At 38.7% G+C, this 21,838-nt stretch overlaps 1 protein-coding gene across 2 annotated transcripts in view; it reads right to left on the minus strand.

Moving 5' to 3' along the window:
* ARAP2 (ArfGAP with RhoGAP domain, ankyrin repeat and PH domain 2) overlaps window positions 1-21,838 on the minus strand; it is a 193,079-nt gene that overhangs the window by 117,172 nt on the left and 54,069 nt on the right. For both annotated transcript variants that reach the window (XM_055138467.1, XM_055138468.1), the window contains exons 7-9: window positions 18,993-19,062; window positions 10,566-10,686; window positions 1,130-1,305 (exon numbers count right to left, since the gene is read on the minus strand). In XM_055138467.1, coding sequence (XP_054994442.1) covers window positions 1,130-1,305; window positions 10,566-10,686; window positions 18,993-19,062 — 367 coding nt within the window. The remainder of the gene's footprint in view (window positions 1-1,129; window positions 1,306-10,565; window positions 10,687-18,992; window positions 19,063-21,838) is intronic.

A 21,838-nucleotide genomic window follows, 5' to 3' on the forward strand; every position in this document is an offset into this window, starting at 1 on the left:
AAAATTTGTACACATTATTAAGCCGTGTATCACTATTCTTGGAGAAAATGCTATCTATCCAAATTATTAATATGCCAACCAAGTTCAATGATGCCATCCACAGTTAACTGGCTATGAAATAGTATCCAAAAAAAAGCAATGAATAAATTCATACTGAAGTCCAGAGAACATCTTGGGTCAAGATGGATGGCTTAAAAAAAAATGTTTTGATTTACCTAGGTTTATAGAAAAAAATGGTCAATATTTATATTTCCCATTATTGTATATAATCAATAATATTATAAAATTAGTTCATCTAAACTGAGATATATAAAATATGCTCTATTAATTCTACAAATAAGTCCTAAGCATTAAACAAACTCATGGCTGACAAATTAATTCCCAAAATGACATAAGAACTTATTTTATACATTAATAAAAAGGTAAGTTAAGAAAAGGACATGTAGAGAATCAAACTTAATACCAATTTTAATATGCCTCCTAAAATTATTTAAAATATCTAGTGAATTCACTGATAACCAAATTCTATAGATCAACTACTCAAGTATTTACACACACAATCATACACACACACGTGTGTATGTATAATCTATCACATATGTGTAATATGTGTGTATGTGCAGGTGTCTATATAAATGTATATCTCTTGCCACAAGCAAATCACTTCCTCTGCAGGCAACATAACTGCTAAAAGACAAAGAAAGTAGACCCTCCCCCACCCACACAATGTTGAAAATACTTCTTATGCCTATTCTGGAATTTTCAAGATAAAACAAAAATACAACAGGTGCAGAATTTGGCCTATTTCATCAACAGCTGTAACGGTTAACTGGTTCTTAATTATTCTCTTATGTAGTTTTATAATGTTACTACAGCTATGGAATACTTTTCAAAAATTATTTTCAATGATTCTATTTCTAGTCCAACCTCAAATTTGATGTAATTGCTTTCCTGCTGCTGGAAGAACTGAAAAATTTCACAAAACATTTCTTTTCTTTGTTACTATGAGTGCAGTACTCAAGACACAAGCAAGGCTCTATAAGTAAAAACACTAACAAAACTAACAAACAAAGCAGAGTTGTTAGGTAATCAAGGAGCCACAATTTGCAATTACTGTGACAGAACTCACCTGTTCATTTTTACAAAGCCACACGCTGTTTCCACTTAACACGGTAAAAATTTTGGCTTTATAACCTCTCAATTCCAGATATCCACTTTTCTCAGGTATGACTGCTTGGGACTGAGAGGACTGGGACTGGGACTTCAATGCGTTTAAGAGGATGCTGATCCAGTCATTTCTCTCTTCTGAAAACAAAGACAGGAGAAGGTACATGCATCACTCTTGGAGGCATTACAGAGTCAGACATACCTAGACACAGAAACATGGATGAGGATCTTGGCACCAGATTACTCATGGTCTTCTCCCATGTTTACAGTCGAAGTCCATCTGTCTGCAGGGTCGATACCCCATTTTTATTACAGAAAAGCTTACAGAACCCTTACTACTCTCCTATCACCAATGCACACCATGAACTCCGCTGGAGATCTTAGCAGAAAAGCACAATCTCACCCTCCCATCTAGGTCTGCTGAATCAGATCTTTGCTTTAAGAAGATTCCCTAAGAATGCGTGTGAAAATTTTAAGAAGCATTCTTTTCTCCACGACAGTGAGTTTTCTCCTTCATAAAGGAAAGTAATGCTGGTACCAAACAGTTAACAGATTGTACTTGGCAAATCAATTACTCAAATGCCAGCGTGTTTCTTACTAACAATCACCTGAAAACCTGAAAAGAGTCTCTACTGAAAAGAGAGTATTCACCTTGATATTCTCATCCATTCAATTTTCACCTCTGTTACAAAGGCACGTCCTCCTCAAAATTAAAACATGGTTCTCTTCTTCCCCCAGAGCTAACTGACCTTCATCTATGTACAACATGCTATGTTATGGGCAGAGGAATTTTATCAACTCCCCAAAGAGCAATCAAAGCTATAAGTCAAGTTAGATATGAACATAGAATACTATAAATGTCATCCGAATGGTGCCGAATAATACATGAGTCAATACAATGAAGGTAAGTGATCTGCTGAAGGTCACAGAGGAAGTTATTGTTAAAACTAAGACACTCCAAAACTTTAACTCTCAGGCAATCAAACTTAGTACAAGGAAAAGGAAAGCGTCTTTATGCTAGATCTTGGGGAGAAGAAATTTAAAAGATAAAACTAGTTTTGGATGAAGGAGCAAAGAAAAAATTCTGAGCAGAGAAACCCTGTAACAAAGATAAACATCTGTTCTAAGTTAGAAAAGAGTCAAGTTAGAATTTTGAAATCATAAGGAAATAAGAAGGTACAGGGCTAGAGATTCTGCATTGCTTATACGAGAAAGTTTGTCTTTATACAAGGGGCAAATGTAAACCTTTTCAAAACTCCTACAAAAGAAGGGGTATGGCTATGATAATCAAGATGTAAGCTTGAGGTCAGGAATAAAGCAACAGAATCTTAAAAGATAATGAAAAGGGAATCAATGTTATGAGGAGACACATTAAAGGAGTGAAATTCAGTGACATTTTAACTATGCTGTCCAGTCGTTCACAAAACAATAAATAAATAAGAACAAAGCCAAATTACTCAAAATAAAAGTAGCTTTATAGGATGAACAGAGCTGACCAAGAAGGAAGATGGTTCCACCCTATGAAAAGAATTACTTCAAATTTTCAGTCACTGGTATGAGCGACCAGGTGGACAGAGAGTAAGGGACCTACACAAGAAAGACCTGTGAAGGTGGGACCATCTTCAGTGCAAAAGAGAAGAACAAACACTGATATAACTCTAGGAAACTTGGGAGAATACTTTTAAAATTCGTTTAAAGAGGCAGTCATTAAGTCAAAAGTGGGCAGGAAGTCTAACATCTGGTTAGAAACAACTTCCGAGAAAGACAGGCAAGGAAGACTGCGGAGACGGCAGAGTGGGTAAGGCTCCTGCTTGCTTTGAGACAGTGGCCTCAACCTCCATTCCCAGCGCACTCTGCTTGGTCCCCTGTGAACTGCCAGAAGTGATCACTGAGGACAGAGCCAAGAGTAAGTCCATCATCTAGGTGGTCACCAAACCAAAACTGCAAAAGGAAGTGACAAGGACAGATTAAGCCAGGGAAAACGCAGATCATCTATACAGGTTTGTCCAAAATACCTTCATTGTGAACTGAAACCAATCTCCATATCAGACTGGGACACAGATGAACACGCGTCTTAGGTGTGTAACAGGAGACATTTTTTAATTCTTTACATTTTGCTTACCTTCAGAACTACTAAAAACAGCTCAGTATATTTTAAAGACCAAGTCCACCGTACCTTTTAAAAATTCCCATTAGACTGGAGCACATGCTTTGTGCATGGCTGGCCCCCAGCACTGCATTTTTCTCCAAGAACCACTGGAAACAACACCCACACATTGTGTCAGGCACTCCTGCAGCCCAAAACTTAAAACATTTTTAATTCTTCATTCAAGTGGTTTCATTATTGGCAAATAATAGTGCCTGTTCTCTACATCTGGCTGAAATATTTATCAAGTTTCTGCAATGTCATTCTGAAGTGATTATAGTTATTATAAGACTGTGATAGCAGCTAGTCTATATTGTACATCTGCATACAGATCCAAAGTGCACTAGTAATTGATTGCATTTTCAGCACTGCAGAAAACCTTACATGCAACTTGGTTAGAACTTGTGATCATTAACTGCAAATAAAATAAATCAGCCAAGGTAATGGCACATAATATTTTGCTTGTATTAATTCGCATAAATAAGTGAACTGGAATGTAGGTCATAACATAATGAAAGGGGTCAAAATATTTGTGGCTTCTAGACTACTCTTAGCACAAACTCAGATTCTCAGGAAATAATTTAAATTGGCAATGGCATCTGTTGCAGTTAAGTTTATGGCTGCCTCTCCACAAACGGTTCCCCTTAAAACAGAGATTATCTAGCTCCTAAGGGTGTCATTTTAAAAGGATGTTAACAGTCATGACAAAGAAAGGAATAGTATCATTCAATTTATTCTTAATTACCCATACCAATAAACACAGATAGAGATATAGAAAATTCAAACACAACAAAACAAATTAATTCAATCATAGGAAATATGCCTTGATAAGTTGCATCACTTCAAAACAAATAATTTCCCTTGTTCCATATGTCTTGAGCAAAGGTACTTTGGCAGCTTTTACAGCAAACTACTTTAACTTTTTTTTTTAACATCAAACAGGTATTGAGTGTCTACCTTGATAATAGTAATATACTAAATTCCATTCCTCTCTCAACATTTGTTCTGACCTTAGATACGGCTTTGCTCAAGGTGTAGCATTCCAGCTGGAAAAAGAAAACGAGTGAGTGGAAAAATAAAGAGTTTGCGTTTAAATGTAACTTTCTTGAGATTATGCTAAAATGTGAATGAACACAAATCCCTGACACTCTCAAAACAGTAATCGGGTTTTTTAAGGAATATCAGCATATAGTGCAAGAATCAAGATAGGATGTAAAGGCAAAAATCAACAGCAGAGGAAACATTTCCCGGAAGACTGGATTTAGCAAAAGGTATATTAGTAACAAAGGGTTATCTAGAGTGATATAGATAAGAGGCATTTAAAGCATTACTAATGGAATCTAACAAAGTCTGGACCTACTCTAGCTTCTTAAGTCAAAGAATGAAGACCCAGGAATATAGCTGATGATCCATTACAGATATTATACTTCAAGTTTTGTCTACAATCTCTTACTGTTCATTTGCAGAAGCCTTGACTGTCTGCTGTATCTCAGGAAATGTTGCACTAAAAAATCAGCCCATGGCCTTACTCTCCTGGAGTTTGCATTGCTGTGAAAGGCAGCAGGCAATGAAACTGAAGCTATGTAAGGGATTTCACAGTGACAAGTGAGGGTCTTTGGACCTCCAAAGTGCAGCATGCTAAGTGATACGGAAAGGCAACAGAGCATCTGGAGAGACCTGAAATGATCAGACTTTCTTGTTGCATGAATGCTGACACCTGTATTGACAGAATGACTAGAGCCCATGAAGGGAGGTTGTTACATTCGTCCTAACAGATGTGAGAGCTTGTACTAGAGGGGATCAGTGGGCGTGCTGAGATTTGGTCAGAATCCAGGCATATTCCCCAAAGTGAAACTGGCAAGATTTACTGATGGGTTGGGCATGAGATATGAGAAGTGAAAAGATGCAAGAATGGCTTTGATGGTTGGCGTTTATTATATGAAGATAATCAAGCATAAAACAGAGTAAGTGTAAAAAGTTCTAATTCCTAGGCTCTACATTCAACGGAAATTATTCCATCCCTCCATTCTTTAAATGGATAACTTAAAAACTGTTATGTCTGTTTGACCAAAGGGGCTAGGGGGTGATATCTGTACACTTAAGAAATGCCAAGTACGTGGATGTGGGGAGAAAGGGACTCTCCTTCACTGCTGGTGGGAATGCCGACTGGTTCAGCCCTTTTGGAAAACAATATGGACGATTCTCAAAAACTTAGAAATTGAGCTCCCATTTGACCCAGCAATACCACTCCTGGGAATATATCCCGGAGAGGCAAAAAGGTATAGTAGAGATGACATCTGCATTTCCATGTTTATTGCCACTCTGTTCACAATAGCCACAATATGGAAAAACACAGAGTGCCTGAAAACAGATGATTGGCTAAAGAAACTCTGGTATATTTACACAATGGAATACTACGTAGCTGTCAGAAAACATGAAGTCATGAAATTTGCATATAAGTGGATCAACATGGAAAGTATCATGCTGAGTGAAATGAGTCAGAAAGAAAGAGACAGACATAGAAAGATCGCACTCATATGTGGAATATAAAGTAGCTGAGAGGTACAAGCTTACAATGTTGCGATTCCTGGCAGACATTTCTCTGGTCTTAGTTACTAAAATACTAAAATACAGAAATCCAAAACTATGCTGCTGCTAGTGCGGCCTCCTGACCTCATATCTCTTCATTCTCAGCAATGGAAAACAAATTACCAAATGCTTTCTTTTTAGCAGGTCGACTTTAGGGGGGAGAAACTCCAAATCAATAATAGTGAATTTTTTTGTTTAAATATTGAATGTAATCAAAGTAAATTGAAAGTAAAGTGAAATTTACCAGTTACACATGCGGGGTGGGGGGCTGGGGAGGTGGGGGGAAGGGGGGAGGTATATCGTGATTCTTGGTGGTGGAATATGTGCACTGGTGAAGGGATGGGTGTTTGAGCATTGTATAACAAAAATATAAAAAATAAAAAAGTAAAGAAAAAAAAATGCCAAGTATTCTTTAAGAAAATAAATAAATATGCAGCATCCATAACTGCATATTCATTTATTCAGGTTCTATGATGTTATCTAAAAACAGAATTAAGAAAACTACATATTCACTTGTCTCTGGAGGCTCTGGCCTAGTGTCAACTATGGTTTTAGGGGTTGGAGAGAGTACAATGGGCAGAGCACAGCTTTGCATGAGGTTAACCTGAATTCCATCCCTTGTATCCTATTCGGTCCCCTTACACTGCCAAGTGTGATCCCTGCATGCATAGTCAGGAATAAATACTGAGCACTCCCAGGTCTGCCTCCCCCCTCCCCTAAAACAAACAAACAAAAAAAGAACAGTGGACAGGGACATGTATCCTGCTATCAAAAAGGGCCCTGGAGAGTAAGTTAACCACTCTGAATTCTTAAGTGCTCTTATAACAATGATAATAACGAGAAACCTCTCCTACCTCTGGGAAGCACACATTTAGAAACAGCGCCTGCTCCTGGGAGTAACATGGACTGACTGCACAGACACAGCAGTTACAGACTGACCAGTTCTAAAGGTTTTGGTTGAGAAGCGAGGTGCCCAACTAAATTTTCTAAATGAGGAATTTCTAACTTGGGAATTTCTCAAGTCTTATGACTTTAGTAAAATTCACTTTGAACTATAGACAACGTTTTTACTAAGGAATCCGGGGGAACTAAGAACAATTGCTGGGAAAAGAAAAATGCCAAATTATGCCTGTGGGTAATGCAGCAGTTGAGAAGTAATGAGACAGGTTTCAGGGCAGACGAAGGTTAATAGTTATGCATAGGTCATTCAGAAACATTTCACCAAAAGTGAAGAATTCCTCTCTGTGAAGATGTAAAAATGATTTCCCATTTGCATTCTAAACTTTGAGTTTCATTCAGAGGAAACAATTCAATGTTTTCATTAGACTGATGCAAAGTTTAACTTTTTATTAAAGTTCATTAAGGCAGATTTTTATAAGCCACAATGGCTGAGTTCTCAGTTTCCACAAAATAAAAAATAATCAGCTTCTATATACATGGTAAGAAAAGAAACACGTAACGAAATATATTTAGTTGTATTCTAAAGATTTCATTCTAAATTTATATGTATAAATATACATGCATATAATATATATGCATACATCACTCCATATACTCCTCTTTAAAAATGTTAGTTTTTACTATGTAAGAATGGCTTTCAGTGAAAATAATTCATTCGAATAATTTCATGTGGCTAAGAGAAGCAGTAATTTCACAGATTCTAAAATTAAAGACCTAAGGCATATTTGAAAACAGTTTATAACAAAGTCAATAAAATCCATACACAAAGATGAACTAGTTCCACAGAAGGCCTAATGGGTCAATTGTAAATATGTAACTTTTGAACAGGTAGGGGCTGACAAATTTAACTTAAATAAAGCATGTCTGTTTAATTTTTAACTGCTGCAAGTGAATATGGCTAAACAGATTTTTCACATAAGACGGGAGCCTTATTTAGCAGATCTTAAAATGCTGATGCTGTGGCATATGTGGGATTCACTTTGAGCAGGTGAGGGAAAGACGCGAAGCCCCTCAAAGAGAATAGCAATCTCTCTTCAGGGCAGCGAAACCAAAGAGTAAGGAACAGGTCCTTGAGAGACAGCCGAGGGCCAAGGCCTAGTGTTTTAAGCAATACCAGAAGGGAAAACCTCAGATTTCAAACACAAGACCCATACTTCATATCACTGCCATGGACAACTTTCTGATTTTCCAGCAATGATGCCACATAAAAGCGATTTTTCACATGAGCAATTCTGTATGAAATGCTCCAGAAAACCTTTTGTTGGCAAACCTTTTCTGCATAGGGCCACACATATATTTCAGTCTTTTCTGGCGAATCTGTGTTATAATGGCATAATATGACCATAAGTACTCAAAACAATCCCATGAATGATGAACTCTAAAAGCTAAAATAAGCAGTGGGTTTCTTGTTTTTTAAGGCCAATCACAGCTAACTAATCACTATTCTATGGCTACATATAATGCTCAAGACTTTGAAATAGCAAGCATAGTAAAATTCTTTGCATTACAAAAGGGCAACAGACACATACTTTGTATTTCATAATTTATTGCAGTGGTGAACTCTGACAATTCCTATTCTATTTGTTTGGTTTATTTATTTATTTAGGTACTACCAAGCACTGCGATGTTGCGTTCACAATGGATGGTGATTCAGAGTTTGAAAAAAGAAATTCCAACTATTCCAGTGTGAACAGCAACTTAGGCTTCCTCATTACTCACTTACTGAATTATCCCAAACAATTATAGCTTTCTATAAAATATATTTGTTGAATGCTTTTTATATGCCACACACTGACATATGTTCTAGGAATTTAGAAGATTAAAAGAAGGAAAGCATCGTCTCATAAGAGGCAACGTTGTAATAGTTTCAAAAGGGTAAATATCCATATCTGTGAAATGAGATAATTATAGTAGCTACATATTTTGTAAAACTACTATGAATATGAAGCATTTAGTGGCCTACGAGAGTATAAGGGTTAAAAGCATTCCCCTTGCATGGGACCAAACCTGGTTCGAATCCCCAGCACAAGGTATGTTCCTCTGAGCATTGCCAGGGGTGACTCCTAAGCACAGAGCCAAGAACAGCCCCTTGAGTACCACTGAATGTGGCCCCCCCAAACAAAACTAAACAAAAAAGAAATCAAGAAGGCAAATGGAGCAGTCAGCAGAATTTCTGGCATCTATCCGGAGTTTCTTTCCATATTGCGATTAACCAAATAAGGGCAATAAATAATATTAAAAATCAAGCTGAGCCCATGGCTCAAGTGGCAGAGCACAAGCATACGCCCCGCCACGTAACCGTGGATTCTGTTTCACTGCTGATAACACAGCCCTGGGCCTGGTCCCCAGCATCAGTGGCCCCGAGAACTGCATCGAGGGGTCCTGGGTCCTTAAGTACCTCCAAGAGTAGCTCCCACACAATAAACATAAACCAACTGGAGTGATTACACCAAAATAAAAGATTTTAAAGTAATGTAAAATTCTAACATTTGGGGGGACCAGAGGTAGGGAGGTCCAACCGTAGGTAGGTAGGGAGCTCGCCATGCATGTGGCCCACCAGGATTCAATTCCCAGCACTAACTACTTCTGGTTCCCCCAGCCCCCAGCAGAGGGATCCCTGAGTACGAAGCAAGAAGTAAGCCCTGAACACCACACATGAGACCCAAAGCAAACAAACAAAAACTCCCAGAATATTTTAGAGAAGGGACCCCTTGGCTTAGTTTCAAAATAATAAATTTATACATAGTCAATCAAGGCATACAACAGAGAACTTTTGACTCCCCTGTCATTCTCCACCTACCCTCCAAAAATTCTCCTAAGATTTAAAACTTGAGTCTTTTCACAAAACCACCTGACATCTTTATGTAGTTCAGCCAGGGAAATAGCCAGGAATATACCTCATGTGGTAAAGCACAAGCCTAGTATGTGTGTGGCCCTTAGTTTGATCTCTGGCTCCATGCAGCCCTCACCAATCCTGCCAGGTCCCTAAAACAATAAAGAACCTGTCTCAAGCAAACTTGTAAGATTAACCTTTAATAGCACTGTAGTGTTATTAAATAATAATACTGTTGTATTTCTAATAATATTAAAAGATAATACTGTTGTCCCCTGGTTCATCGATTTGCTCAAGCGGGCACCGGTAACATCTCCATCGTGAGACTTGTTACTGTTTTTGGCATATCAAATACACCATGGGTAGCTTGCCAGGCTCTGCCATGCGGGCAGGATACTCTCGGTAGCTGTTGGACTCTCTGAGAAAGACAGAGGAATCAAACCCAGATTGGCTGCATGCAAGGCAAACGCCCTACCCACTGTGCTATCACTCCAGGCCAATCTTTAATAGCAAGACAAAAAAATAAGATGCATACCAGAATGGCAGCTAAAAGGTGAATTCACAATTGTCTATTATTTTTCATCATTAAGCATTCGGAATTTACAAGGATCTTTAGAACTACTAGCTTTTCACTTAATATTTGCCTCATGAAAGAACAGAGAACAACAAATGACTTGTGAACTTGTTTATGTTTTAATGTTATGGCATTCAAAATCCTAAGAAGTAAACTATTTTAAAACAACATAAAAAAATCTTGGCATCTCCAGTATGAAAATCATGTACCTTCTTATTAATCTTCTATGAATCTTCTTATTAGTCAGAAACTAATGTCTGTGACATTTCATAGAAATAATTAAAAAAAAAACTTACCTTCTTTTTCTACTCTGAAAACAAAAGTTCTTTGTGTTGTAACAACTTCAAATTTGTTGTCGCCTTGAACTCGTACCGTAGATATAGCAGAAAGAGGAATGATTCCTTTGGAATACTTCTCCTGTGTTGATTCAAGCAAAGAATATACAAAGACTACTTGTTAAAATAAAATTCTCTTGACCTTACCAGAAATAGTAACAATACTGACAAGTGCTTCTCTTTCATAATTCAATATAAAATTTTGAAACAGTACATATTTCGTATATGCACTGTCCCCAAAGAAAAATATTAAATTGCTCCTTTCAGGTGGATCTATTTTTCAATTTTCTCATCATCTGGAACTAAGAGGCAAGGAATCAAAAGCAATCAGACAAGACCAGCAATATACAGTCCAAAAAGCAAGAAAATGTTCTTTCAATCTAATCACAACGATTTTATGGTGTCTACAGGCATCTGGTGGCCAAAGCAGGTACTGTAACTGAACCACTTCAAAAGTATTGTTCTTACATGTCATAAAGAAAATGTGTAAGAAATCAAACTTCTGAGTTTTATCAATTAACCATAATACTCCCTGATCTAATGAGAATGTCATTAGATCCAATTATTCCACAATCATATTATTCCATGGCATTTCTACCTCAAAGACTAAAATATGACATAAAGATGGACTGGGCTATTTGTAATTGGCAATTTACATATTATAATTTTTAGGGCAATTATAAGACTCCTGATACTATTCTGTCTTCATAGTTTTAAACTGAACTGTCCTAAGCCGTCTGACATAATGACTGCCACACAATTTCAAGTCTTCATTAAATGTGCTACATTTTCTAAAATATAGTAAAAAAATATAGTAAAATGTAGTGAAAAAAATGAATAATAGCTATGCATTCAAGGAACCTCAAAATGAAAACGAAGCTAATGCAATCATATAAATGTCTGATTGGACACAAACCCTGGGACGTAAGAGTACAAAGACAGGAATTCACAATGCTACTTCTAAGAGGTGAGAGACGACGGCAGAGACATGTTCACTTCTGTTGGTGACGCTAGGAAATCTACATCTAACCAGCCGAGTCAGTTGTAGGATCCATCCTGATCAGATAAATAAAATCATGAGATGTGTAAAGAGGGTACTGCAGCGGAAAGTGCAAAGCAATGAGGCCAAAACCACAAATCACGGTCATCTAATATATGGTCTTGAGTACTCATCCAAGTTAGACACGTCCTCCTGCGCCTTCATCTCCTCTTCCCTACCACAGCATCGTACAGGGAACCTCACTTTGAAATAGGTCCCAAGAACTCTCCAACTACTGCTGTGGTAACGAATGTGCTGAAGCAATGTTCTTCCACTGGAAATACCTGCAGACCAGCACCTTTCTGCAGACAGGTGCAAGGACCGGCAGTTCCAAGCAGGACCATACATGAGAGTGGTTTTCAACCATTCTCACCTCCACACTGGCACGATTCACAGACAGGTGGTGGGAGACCACTGCACTAAACTAGTTCAGCAGAACAAGTATCGAGTTCATATTCCTCCCAGCAGTAAAGGCCTGTCATATGTGGAGGATAGGCAAGGGGAGAGATAGAGGGGACTGGAGTCAGAGGGGACAGGGGATTCTCAGGTTCATCCTCTGCTAAGAGTAACTGTGCTCTCATGCTACGTTCTCATAGTTCTTTGGCGGTTTCTTCTCCCCCATTGTCTCTGCTCCAATCTCCCATCCCTGACTTTATTCATCCATGTCCTACCAACTCTTCAGTGCCACCTAAAGTATGAGTTCCATGAAAGTCTTCCTCTCTCCTCTCAGTGACAATTCAAATACTATATTTAAATTACGATTTAGGAAGATAAGTGGCCAACCTCAAAGGGAAGAGGAAAAAGTCTAGAAAATGGTATAATTTCTCCTTGTTTTCCACATTTATTTATGTTCTACCTAAATAAAAAAAGATGACTTCTTATCAAGTCCATACTAAGAATTATAAAGTCTCTCCCTTCTTCCGTTATCCACTTAAGGCGGCTCTACTATATATAACCACTGAACTGTGCATGGACTTATCCCATCAAACTTTTACAATTTAATTGCATCTTAAAAATTCACCCTCCTGCTTACATATCAGTCTAATAAAATGTTGCTTAGCTAGTTTGAAATTAATTTTTGACATATGATGTGGTTTAGCTCCTCAAACTTAGAATACGCTCTACAGCTCCAGTGTCAACTTGCTGCTTCTATCCACATCTGTCTTCTTGAAGGTTCCTGAGTCCCCTGTGGCTCTGTATAGACGAGCTCATCCACACAGTGCCGATTCTGCTAAGATGCACAGTTCACACTGTTCTTCTCAAAGTCACTGCCTCTACATTCTTCCCATTTCTGACCAGCCTCTTCTCCATCCCTGATCTTCACCAGGAAGAGAACCCTCCTCTCATATGTAGATGCCAACAGTATGGGTTGTGGTCATGAAATGTGAGTCACTGTATTTGTGGTACATGCAGGCGTCAACAGTTTAACCACAGACTATACTTTTCCTCCGTGCAATTATTATCTAGACTTAAATGATTATTTTATATTTACTAGGCAATCCTTCGCCTATTAGAGTCTCTCCAGTAGACTGCCTCATTCGTATACAACCTACTGAAATACATCTATTTTCCTCATTACTATCACTGTAACACTGTCATCCCGTTGTTTGTCAATTTACTCGAGCAGGCACCAGTAACATCTCTATTCCTCCCGGCCCTGAGAGTTTAGCAGCCTCTCCTTACTCGTCTTTCCCAACGATTAGAGGTTCTTTCAGGGTCAGGGGAATGAGACCTATCCTTACTGTTTCTGGCATATCGAATATGCCACGGGGAGCTTGCCAGGCTCTGCCCATGCATAACTCATGTAAGAAGGAAAAAAACACAAATAACAACGACCACAGGGGATGTGACAAGGCAACAAAGACACAGGCTGGGCATGTATGGGACCAGGGCTGGTTTTCCTCATCACTTTTCACATAATCAGTGTTGTATAAATATTTCCTGAGTATATTCTATTTCCAATTATTCACAATTTTGCTAAATTCTAACTGCGCACTTGATGGTTCCTAAATCAATTTTTAACAATTCTACAAGCCTATCCATTAGTCAAGTTTCTTATACAATGGGTTGTGACTGCAGAATGTAGGAGTCGTAAAAACTCTGTATTACAAAGTTTCTCGGTCAGAAACAGCTTGCAAGTGTGAAATGTTTAAGAAGTCCTGGTCTATGCTAGTGTTTCTCAAAGTAGGTGACACTGCCCCGTGCCACGGGAGGAGAGGAGAGATACTGGAATGATCCAGTGAGGGAGGTGCGGTGAGGCCAGTAGCAGCTGAGGTACAACTGGAGGAGGGAGAGTTTCTATTTGGTGACTTAATGAAAGTAGATTTCCAGGAAGATCTGAATAATTTTTTTTTCTTAGAAAGGAAGCAGTAGAACAAGTAAGTTTAGGAACTTCTGGTATATACTTTTATACTCTTGATAATCCATTCCTGCTCTGTCTTCTAACCATTCTGGTGTATTATTGTTCAAAAGTCATGGTGGAGAAAATAAAGGAAAGATTCAAAAAAGAGGCATCAAGAAATTTTTTGACATTTAACGTGATTTGGGTGGGAAGAAATGGCTATGTAGGCACTGATAGGAGAGCAAAATCATGCAGGAAAAAATACTAGAACGGGCACGTGCAATCTCCCCAGCATGTACCCAGACAGCACTGACAATGGTCCCTAAATATGGGTAAGACACTGCGGACGTCACAGAGGATGCCCAATAATGTAAAGCAACTGCACTACTAACTACTCAAGAAATTGTGAGGTAAGACAGAGTATCTTGTTTTTAACCGACTTAATAAATGGGAGGGGGTTCAGCATCTTTAATGATGTTAGGGGACATCCAGGGCATCAGTGACCCTGTGTGAAAATTCCAGAATGACCAAAAGTACTGACGCTTTACAAAAATTATTTGTATTTTCACCCTAGGAGGTTCGTTCTTGCATTTCACTTTGTCAAAGAATTTAAAAAAATTATTAAAAACTGTCATAGATTATCTATTGAGTAAAATATTTTAATAATTTTTTCAGTTCTGAAACATTAAGCAACATTACAGAAAAAGCATGAATTTTATTTGTTTAACTCATATTGTTTAATTTATACTGCTGTTGGTTTGGGGCCACACCCAGTGGTGCTCAGGGCTTACTGCTGGCTCTGTGCTCAGGGATGATTCCTGGCGGGCACAGCTGGTGCTGGGGATGGAGCCTGGGTTGGCGGAATGTAAGGCCAGCACCTACCTGCTGTGCCGTCTCTCCAGGAGGAATTCTAAAGTACTGCATATCCTCCTACATATCCTGAATCCCTTTAAAAAAATTACTTACACACCTATACTATTGTCTTACATGAGTATTTGCAGAAAATAAATCCATAAAAATTGCCCAGAGTGATCAACATGTATTTACGAAGTTAAATACTATGTCACTTCAGGAAACTGTAGTTTCTCTAATGACTCCTGCATTATGAGATCCCCAAGATAAATTTCAGAATTTTCACATGATTGAGTTGATTTTATAGTTCTTTTTTTTTTCTTTTTGGGTCACACCCAGCAGTGCATAGGGGTTACTCCTGGCTCTGCACTCAGGAACTACTCCTGGTGGTGCTCGGGGGACCATATGGGCTGTTGGGAATCAAACCCAGGTCAGCTGCGTGCAAGGCAAGCGCCCTATCTGCTGTGCTATCGCTCCAGCCCCGATTTTATATTTCTAACAATACACAAAAAAGAAAATATAGGGTAGAAATTTAAAAAAAAAAAAGAACCTCATTGACAACAGTTTTAAACTAACTGCATTTTTCACCTTGTAAAATTTTCCTTACGGAAAGAAATTGCAAAGTATCCCTTGAGCCTGTAATGCACAGATATCTAGGTCAAGTTTGTCATTTATCTACCACTTTCAGACAATGCAAGGAGTACGGGGAAATTCTGCCCACAGAATTGAGAACAGGGGTGATTTAGATTTCTTGGCAGGTGAAAAGATACCAAAGCTACTGGGATGATGCCATTTTCAGTCACACAATGAAAAGTCCTTGCAGAGAAGTGATTGAGCCACACTGAAGAAAGGAGGAGGAATCAAGGGAAACAGGCACCTCTACTTACTGCCTCCTGGAAGCCAACCCAAACACTCCCGAGTGCACAACTGGACAGTGAAAAGCCCACTGCAGCTCTGCGTGTGACCATAAACCCTGCACAGCCGCTCAGATGGTACCATGCCACACCCAAGCTTTCTGTCCTAGGTCTGGACATCTCTGAGAAGTCCACCAATCTCTCTCGCCAAAAGGCTCAAAGCAGCAAACTTCTGTCTCCTTCTTAGGAAATATCCATCGCAGAGTTTTACTTTTTTGTTGGGATGGAAACAAGCATCTGCAGGTAACGGAGTCCAGATGACAGTACAGTGGGCAGGGCACCTGCCTTGCCTGCGGCCGACACTGTTCTGATCACCACCACACACTATGAGGACCCCAGAGCACCACCAGGAGTGACTCCTGAGCAAAGGCCAAAGAGTAAACCCTGAGCACTGCTGGGTGTTGCCTCAAAATAAAAAAACAAAGCAATAATGCAGGGAACAATTTGAATTTGTTTAAAATGCCACTTAGCTTAAAGGATTTACTGTAACTCCATTTTAATATAAACTTCTCAATCTCACTTTTAAACAGTGGCTTTATCCATTCATTTTCTGTATCAATAACTAAGAGTGCAATGGACACTTAACGCCTTACTAGAGTTGACGTGATATTTTAAGGGGTAGAATATGAGAAAAAAAGCCCTATTGGATGCAAATAACAGAAATTCTGACTTCAAAATGGACGTGACTGTACTGTCGCCAATATGACAAAGAAGACTTTCTCAGGCCCGGAGAGTTTTCTTCCTCATTTCTGGGGGCCAGAACAGTAATACAGCAGGTAGGGTGCTTGCCTTGCACACAGCTGACCTGGGCTTGATACCCGGTACCAGTTACATTCCCCTGAGCACCACCAGGAGTAACTCCAGAGTGCAGAGCCAGGAGTGAAGAGTTCAGAGCCCTGAGAGTCACCAATTGTGCCCCCAAATCACAATAAAGTATTTTGGGATCTGGAGCAATACTAGAGTGGGTTTGTGTATTTGCCTTGCAAGCAGCCAACCCAGTTTGATTGCTGACACCCCATATGAGCCCCCAAAGTACCACCAGAGCCAGGAGTTACTCCTGAGCATGACCCAAATATGCCCACCCCCCTCAAAAATCTTTCTGGGCCAGAGAGATAGTATGGCAGATAATTCCCTAGCCTTCCATGCGGCCAACCTGGATTTGATGCTAAATATCCCATCTGGTCCTTCAAGCACCACCAGGAGTGATCTCCTGAGTGGAAAATCAGGACTAAGTCCTGAACACTGCTGGTTGTGAACCAAAAACAAAACAAACAACAACAAAGGAGTTTTCTTCCTCATTTCAAATTAGACAGGAGCAGAGGTGTTAAAGAAATCCAGGGTGAGAGTCTACCAAAGAGACTATACTGTATAGACCCCTGCAGAGAAATTATCTCAACAGTCCATAAGTACGAACAACAAATAGCAGCTGAAGCAGAAACCATCTTTAAAAAAAATCAGCCTACCACCTAGTAAGCCTATGTTTTTCACTTGTATCTAGCTAGACAAGGGATGAAGTATTCCTGGCCCATGGGTCATGTAAGGGCCCCAAAATGATGTTCTGACCTGGTGCTCAATGGAATAATGACATATATACTTCTTATCAAACTGTCCACAGTCTTTGTGCTGTACTATATGGCTCCTGATATATGTTCAAATAGCCCGTAGGAGAAGAAAGTTTTCCCAGCCCCAACTGACAATTGCAAAATAAAAAGCAACACTCCATAAATTTCCTAGTGTTCTTGGGAGACAGTAGCATGCAAAGTCTTCTGCTATGATGCTTGCTGCTTTCTGTACAAAAACATATATATGTATATATGCTTTTCTCCTGCAGCAGCAATAAACCAATATGTAAACGGGGATTTAAACCTTTATTTAAGTCACAAATATCACTAGGCAGTGGTAATCTCTAAAAAATTAGAAAACGTTAGATTAAAAGACTAGTTAAATGTCAAAATAGTAGGTTTTCAATTAAGACTATGAAATTACCTAATTAAAATTAATGAAAATATGACAGCTATTAGCAGTCTTACTTTTTTGTTTGTTTGTTTTTAAGTCACACCCGGTGATGCACAGGCGTTACTCCTGGCTCATGCACTCAGGAATCACTCCTGCCATGCTCAGGGGACCATATGAGATGCTGGGAATCGAACCAGGGAGGGTCGGTTGCATGCAAGGCAAACTCCCTACCCGCTGTGCTATCGCTCCAGCCCCCAGTCTTACTTTTTATTATGGAAACTTTCAGAGAGACAGAAGATTATACACTAGTATTGATAATTGTTACTATCTTAAGTTTTTATTAAACTACTCAGAATCTGCAAATATTTTTTGCTGTTATTCATATACTGGAATAGTAGTAAATAACATTTACAGATGTATTTCTAAATATTTGAGACTACATCTAAGCAGAAAGTCTCACTGAGATTAAGCTGTTTAGTCAATATGACAAGTTCTTGAATATTATTACTTCACTCAATGTCCTTCTGTTAGAACGCTGTTGAGAGCAAGTAAACTACTGGCCACTTTGAATAGAAGAACATTGACAGAGCACCTGGAGTCATTCTAGACAGTTTCAAAGCATATGTGGCCCTCAAGAGGATTTTCTGTACATTGTAACCATTTTCATAGAAGAGTCAAGATTTTCAGTAAATTCAAACTTGAAAGAACCTACTCAACTGCATCTCCCAGGAGTCTCCATCACATATTCATGTCCCCAATCACAGAAAAGTACTTGATTGTGCCAATTCATGATCCATTCTTTCATCCTTGGCATCCCACTATTCTCTCTGTAAACAGGTCCTGATCTCTCTAAATTTTCATTGTACAAACATCCTGATCTCCTCAAATTCCTGGCAAATGAAACTTGATGAAAGAAGCACCACTTGATTTCCACAGAACTACTTCCAGAGCACACAGTATTTCTGCTCGCTGCAAATAGGCTGCAATATTCCCCGTACATGTGTTCACTCTGCACTCTAGGATACAGGAAACTTCTCTCATCTGTACACTGCTGACAACAGTAGTTAGAAGACACTCCACAAATCATTGCAAAATATTCGAGTTTTTAAAAAAGCAACTTTGTATTTCAAGGGAAACTAAAGTTCTGAGAAGGTTTGCTCATTGCTACCTTCATTCTTTTCTTCTAGATAGTCCAAATCTGACACTTGACAAGCCAGATTGACTGCTTAGCCACTGAAGTACAATTATCTAGAAAGCAATCTCTGAAAACTATAAAATGTATTTACCTTCTCATTATTGTAATAGGAAATGCTAAGGCCGTCAAATTTCACCCATCTCTTCTGAAACATGCGTTTTCTGGAAAACATAAAATTATTTTACATTTAACTACCACGAACTTAGATTTACACATATCTGCAATAACTTTTGAGTATATTTCCAGTTTGATTAAACAGTGCAGAAAACAATAGGCTAGGCTATGATAACAGTTTGGCAATGGTACAAAGAAAGACATAAACAATATTTCTTTTTTTTATAAACAATATTTCTAATCGTTTCATTGTTTTCTAAAACTGACACTGTTAAACAGAGAAACCCAGATTTGAAAGTTTGAGTAGAATCTCCAGTGTGGCCAACAAATGCTACCAATGAAGTCATCTTCTTTCGTGAGCTGACCCCATAATGAAGACAAAACAAAACCTTTCAGTCCATGTGGAAAGCTCTTAAAACTTCTCTTGTTTTACCTTTAGTCTTGCTTTGGTACATGGGTAGCATTTTATTAATATAACAAAGCTGTCAACTGAATTTATATACATTATTATTAATTTTGAACAAATAAGATGAAAGGGTAATTATAATACTATAATGATTTATTAAATAATGGTTACTATTTAACATTACAGTTTATTATTAAAACATTACAGCTTAGAGGCTGGGGAGATAGTTCAAGGGACAGAGCACGTGCTTCACAGTGCAAAACCCTGAGCTCAGTCCCTGATAATACAGCCCTGTCCTTAAGCCCAGAAGGACCACCAGGCCCCCAGGACTGCCAGGTCTGATGTCAGGCACAGCTCTGACAGCCCCAAAGGCCTCTGGTTTGAGCATCCTATGCCCGCGGGACGAGCTAGTGCGGGGTATAGCGCAGGGTCTCTGGGCACTCCTAAGTGCTGGCATGTATGCATACATATAACCATAAATACTTGTTTTTAAGAAAGAATCACAAAAACTAAATCGAGCTTAAAATGGTTATGAAACAATGTAAAATTAATGCCACCAGATTTATAGTTCAGTTTAAAAAAGAAAAAAATTCTGACTATGTAAAATTGAAGAAACATTTCTACTTGGACTTCTTATTTTCTTTCACTCCCCTCCTTCCCTGAAATCAGACCATCCTAAAGATTTTGAATATCTGATCTTCTACACAGCTGTTTCACTTTAATATTACTCTTAATCTTTAACACATAATACACTGAAACTTACTTCTCATTTTAAAAGAGTTTATAAAGAATCCTATCTACCTTCTTCTTGCGTAGTTTCATGACACATTTAAGGAATTGGTACAACGTTCTCTGTCTGTGGTTTCTCAAAAGATTTAAAGACAGAAAAAAAAGTTGGGGAAGTACGAAGAACTTGTCTTCCAGCTGCTTCCTGAGCAGCCCACATGATTACTCAAGTGAAATACAGTTAATCACCCTACATCCATACTGTCAATTTCGTCACAAAGCTGGAGCAAATTTTAGCAAGGTAAGAGTCGAAGCATATCAGCAGAGGTAGTAGTAGTCGAAGTAGATCCATTAACATAGAATTAAGCATGGACTAGTATGAACACATACAAACCATCAATGGTGAAACCAAAACTAATTACCCAGCCCCTTTTCTATCTTATTTTTTCCATCTACTTCTATCTTCTGGTCGATAACATAAACGTGTTCCTTGAAATTTTCAACAGTCAACTGCTGCAGATGTCTAGTTTTCACTCTTTAACTGACACGGAGGTCTCTCACAATCAGAAATAAATGGTAAATATATATATATATATTCATATATATCACTGTATCACTGTCATCCCATTGTTCATCGATTTGCTCAAGCAGGTAGCAGTAACATCTCCAATCGTCTTAGCCCCGAGATTTTAGCAGCCTCTCTTACTTGTCTTTTCCAGCGGTGCTGCATTGGAGGCTCTTTCAGGGTCATAGAATGAGACCCATCATTGTTACTGTTTTCGGTATATTCAATACGCCACGGGAAGCTTGTCAGGCTCTGCCGTGCATATGTAGGATATATACTAAAATATATATCATATATATTATATATATATTAAGCAAAGAATAATTATAACGTGTACACACACAGCTTGACCTCTGTCACACTTACAGCAGGTTAAGTCACAACTTCCCATACAACAAAATTTTGTGCATCAAGATTTGAAGGGGTGCATGAGCTAGGTAAAAGGAGTGAATGCTCTCTATACAGGGGACTCAGATTTAGTCCCCAACACCTTATGGTTCCCAGAGCACTGTCAGAAGCAACCTCTGACCACAGAGCCAGGAGCAGCCCAGGACCACCACTGGTGGTGGCAAAAATTATTAAAAAGGTTTTGTGGAGTGTGCGGGGCAGGGAGGGGTTCTCACCTTTGTGACAGTATTGCATACATAATCATATAGCTCATTAGTATGGCTTATAGTCGGTCCTGTAATTAAAATCATCTGAGGAGGTTTAGAGGGTTTAGGACCTTTTATCACCCTCAAATCCCTTTGAGCAATACTTCTCTTTTGGAATGCCATCTAAATCACCTACAGACATTCCTTCCCTGAAGAGCTAATCCAATGCTGATAACAAAATTATTCCTTCGTAAAGCACCCTCTACTTTCCTCACAACACTTGACACAATCTCTGATTGTATAAGATTGTGTCATACTAGCCCTACTTAATGCCACACTAGCCCCTACTTTTTACAGGGACAAAAGTCTTAAGAATGCTCCAATCTGTCAGAAGAGAAGGATGAAGCAAAGGAGGAGGAGGAGATCTGCTGAATAAATGGTGACAAAGCTAAGTGCAGTTCCTTTCTGTGGCCAAGATGACAGGCAGACCAATAAACCTCAAATAACCATCTCTTACATAACCACTATTCTTT

This window comes from Sorex araneus, chromosome 5 (genome assembly GCF_027595985.1).
Source record: "Sorex araneus isolate mSorAra2 chromosome 5, mSorAra2.pri, whole genome shotgun sequence".
Classification (NCBI taxonomy): Eukaryota; Metazoa; Chordata; class Mammalia; order Eulipotyphla; family Soricidae; genus Sorex; species Sorex araneus.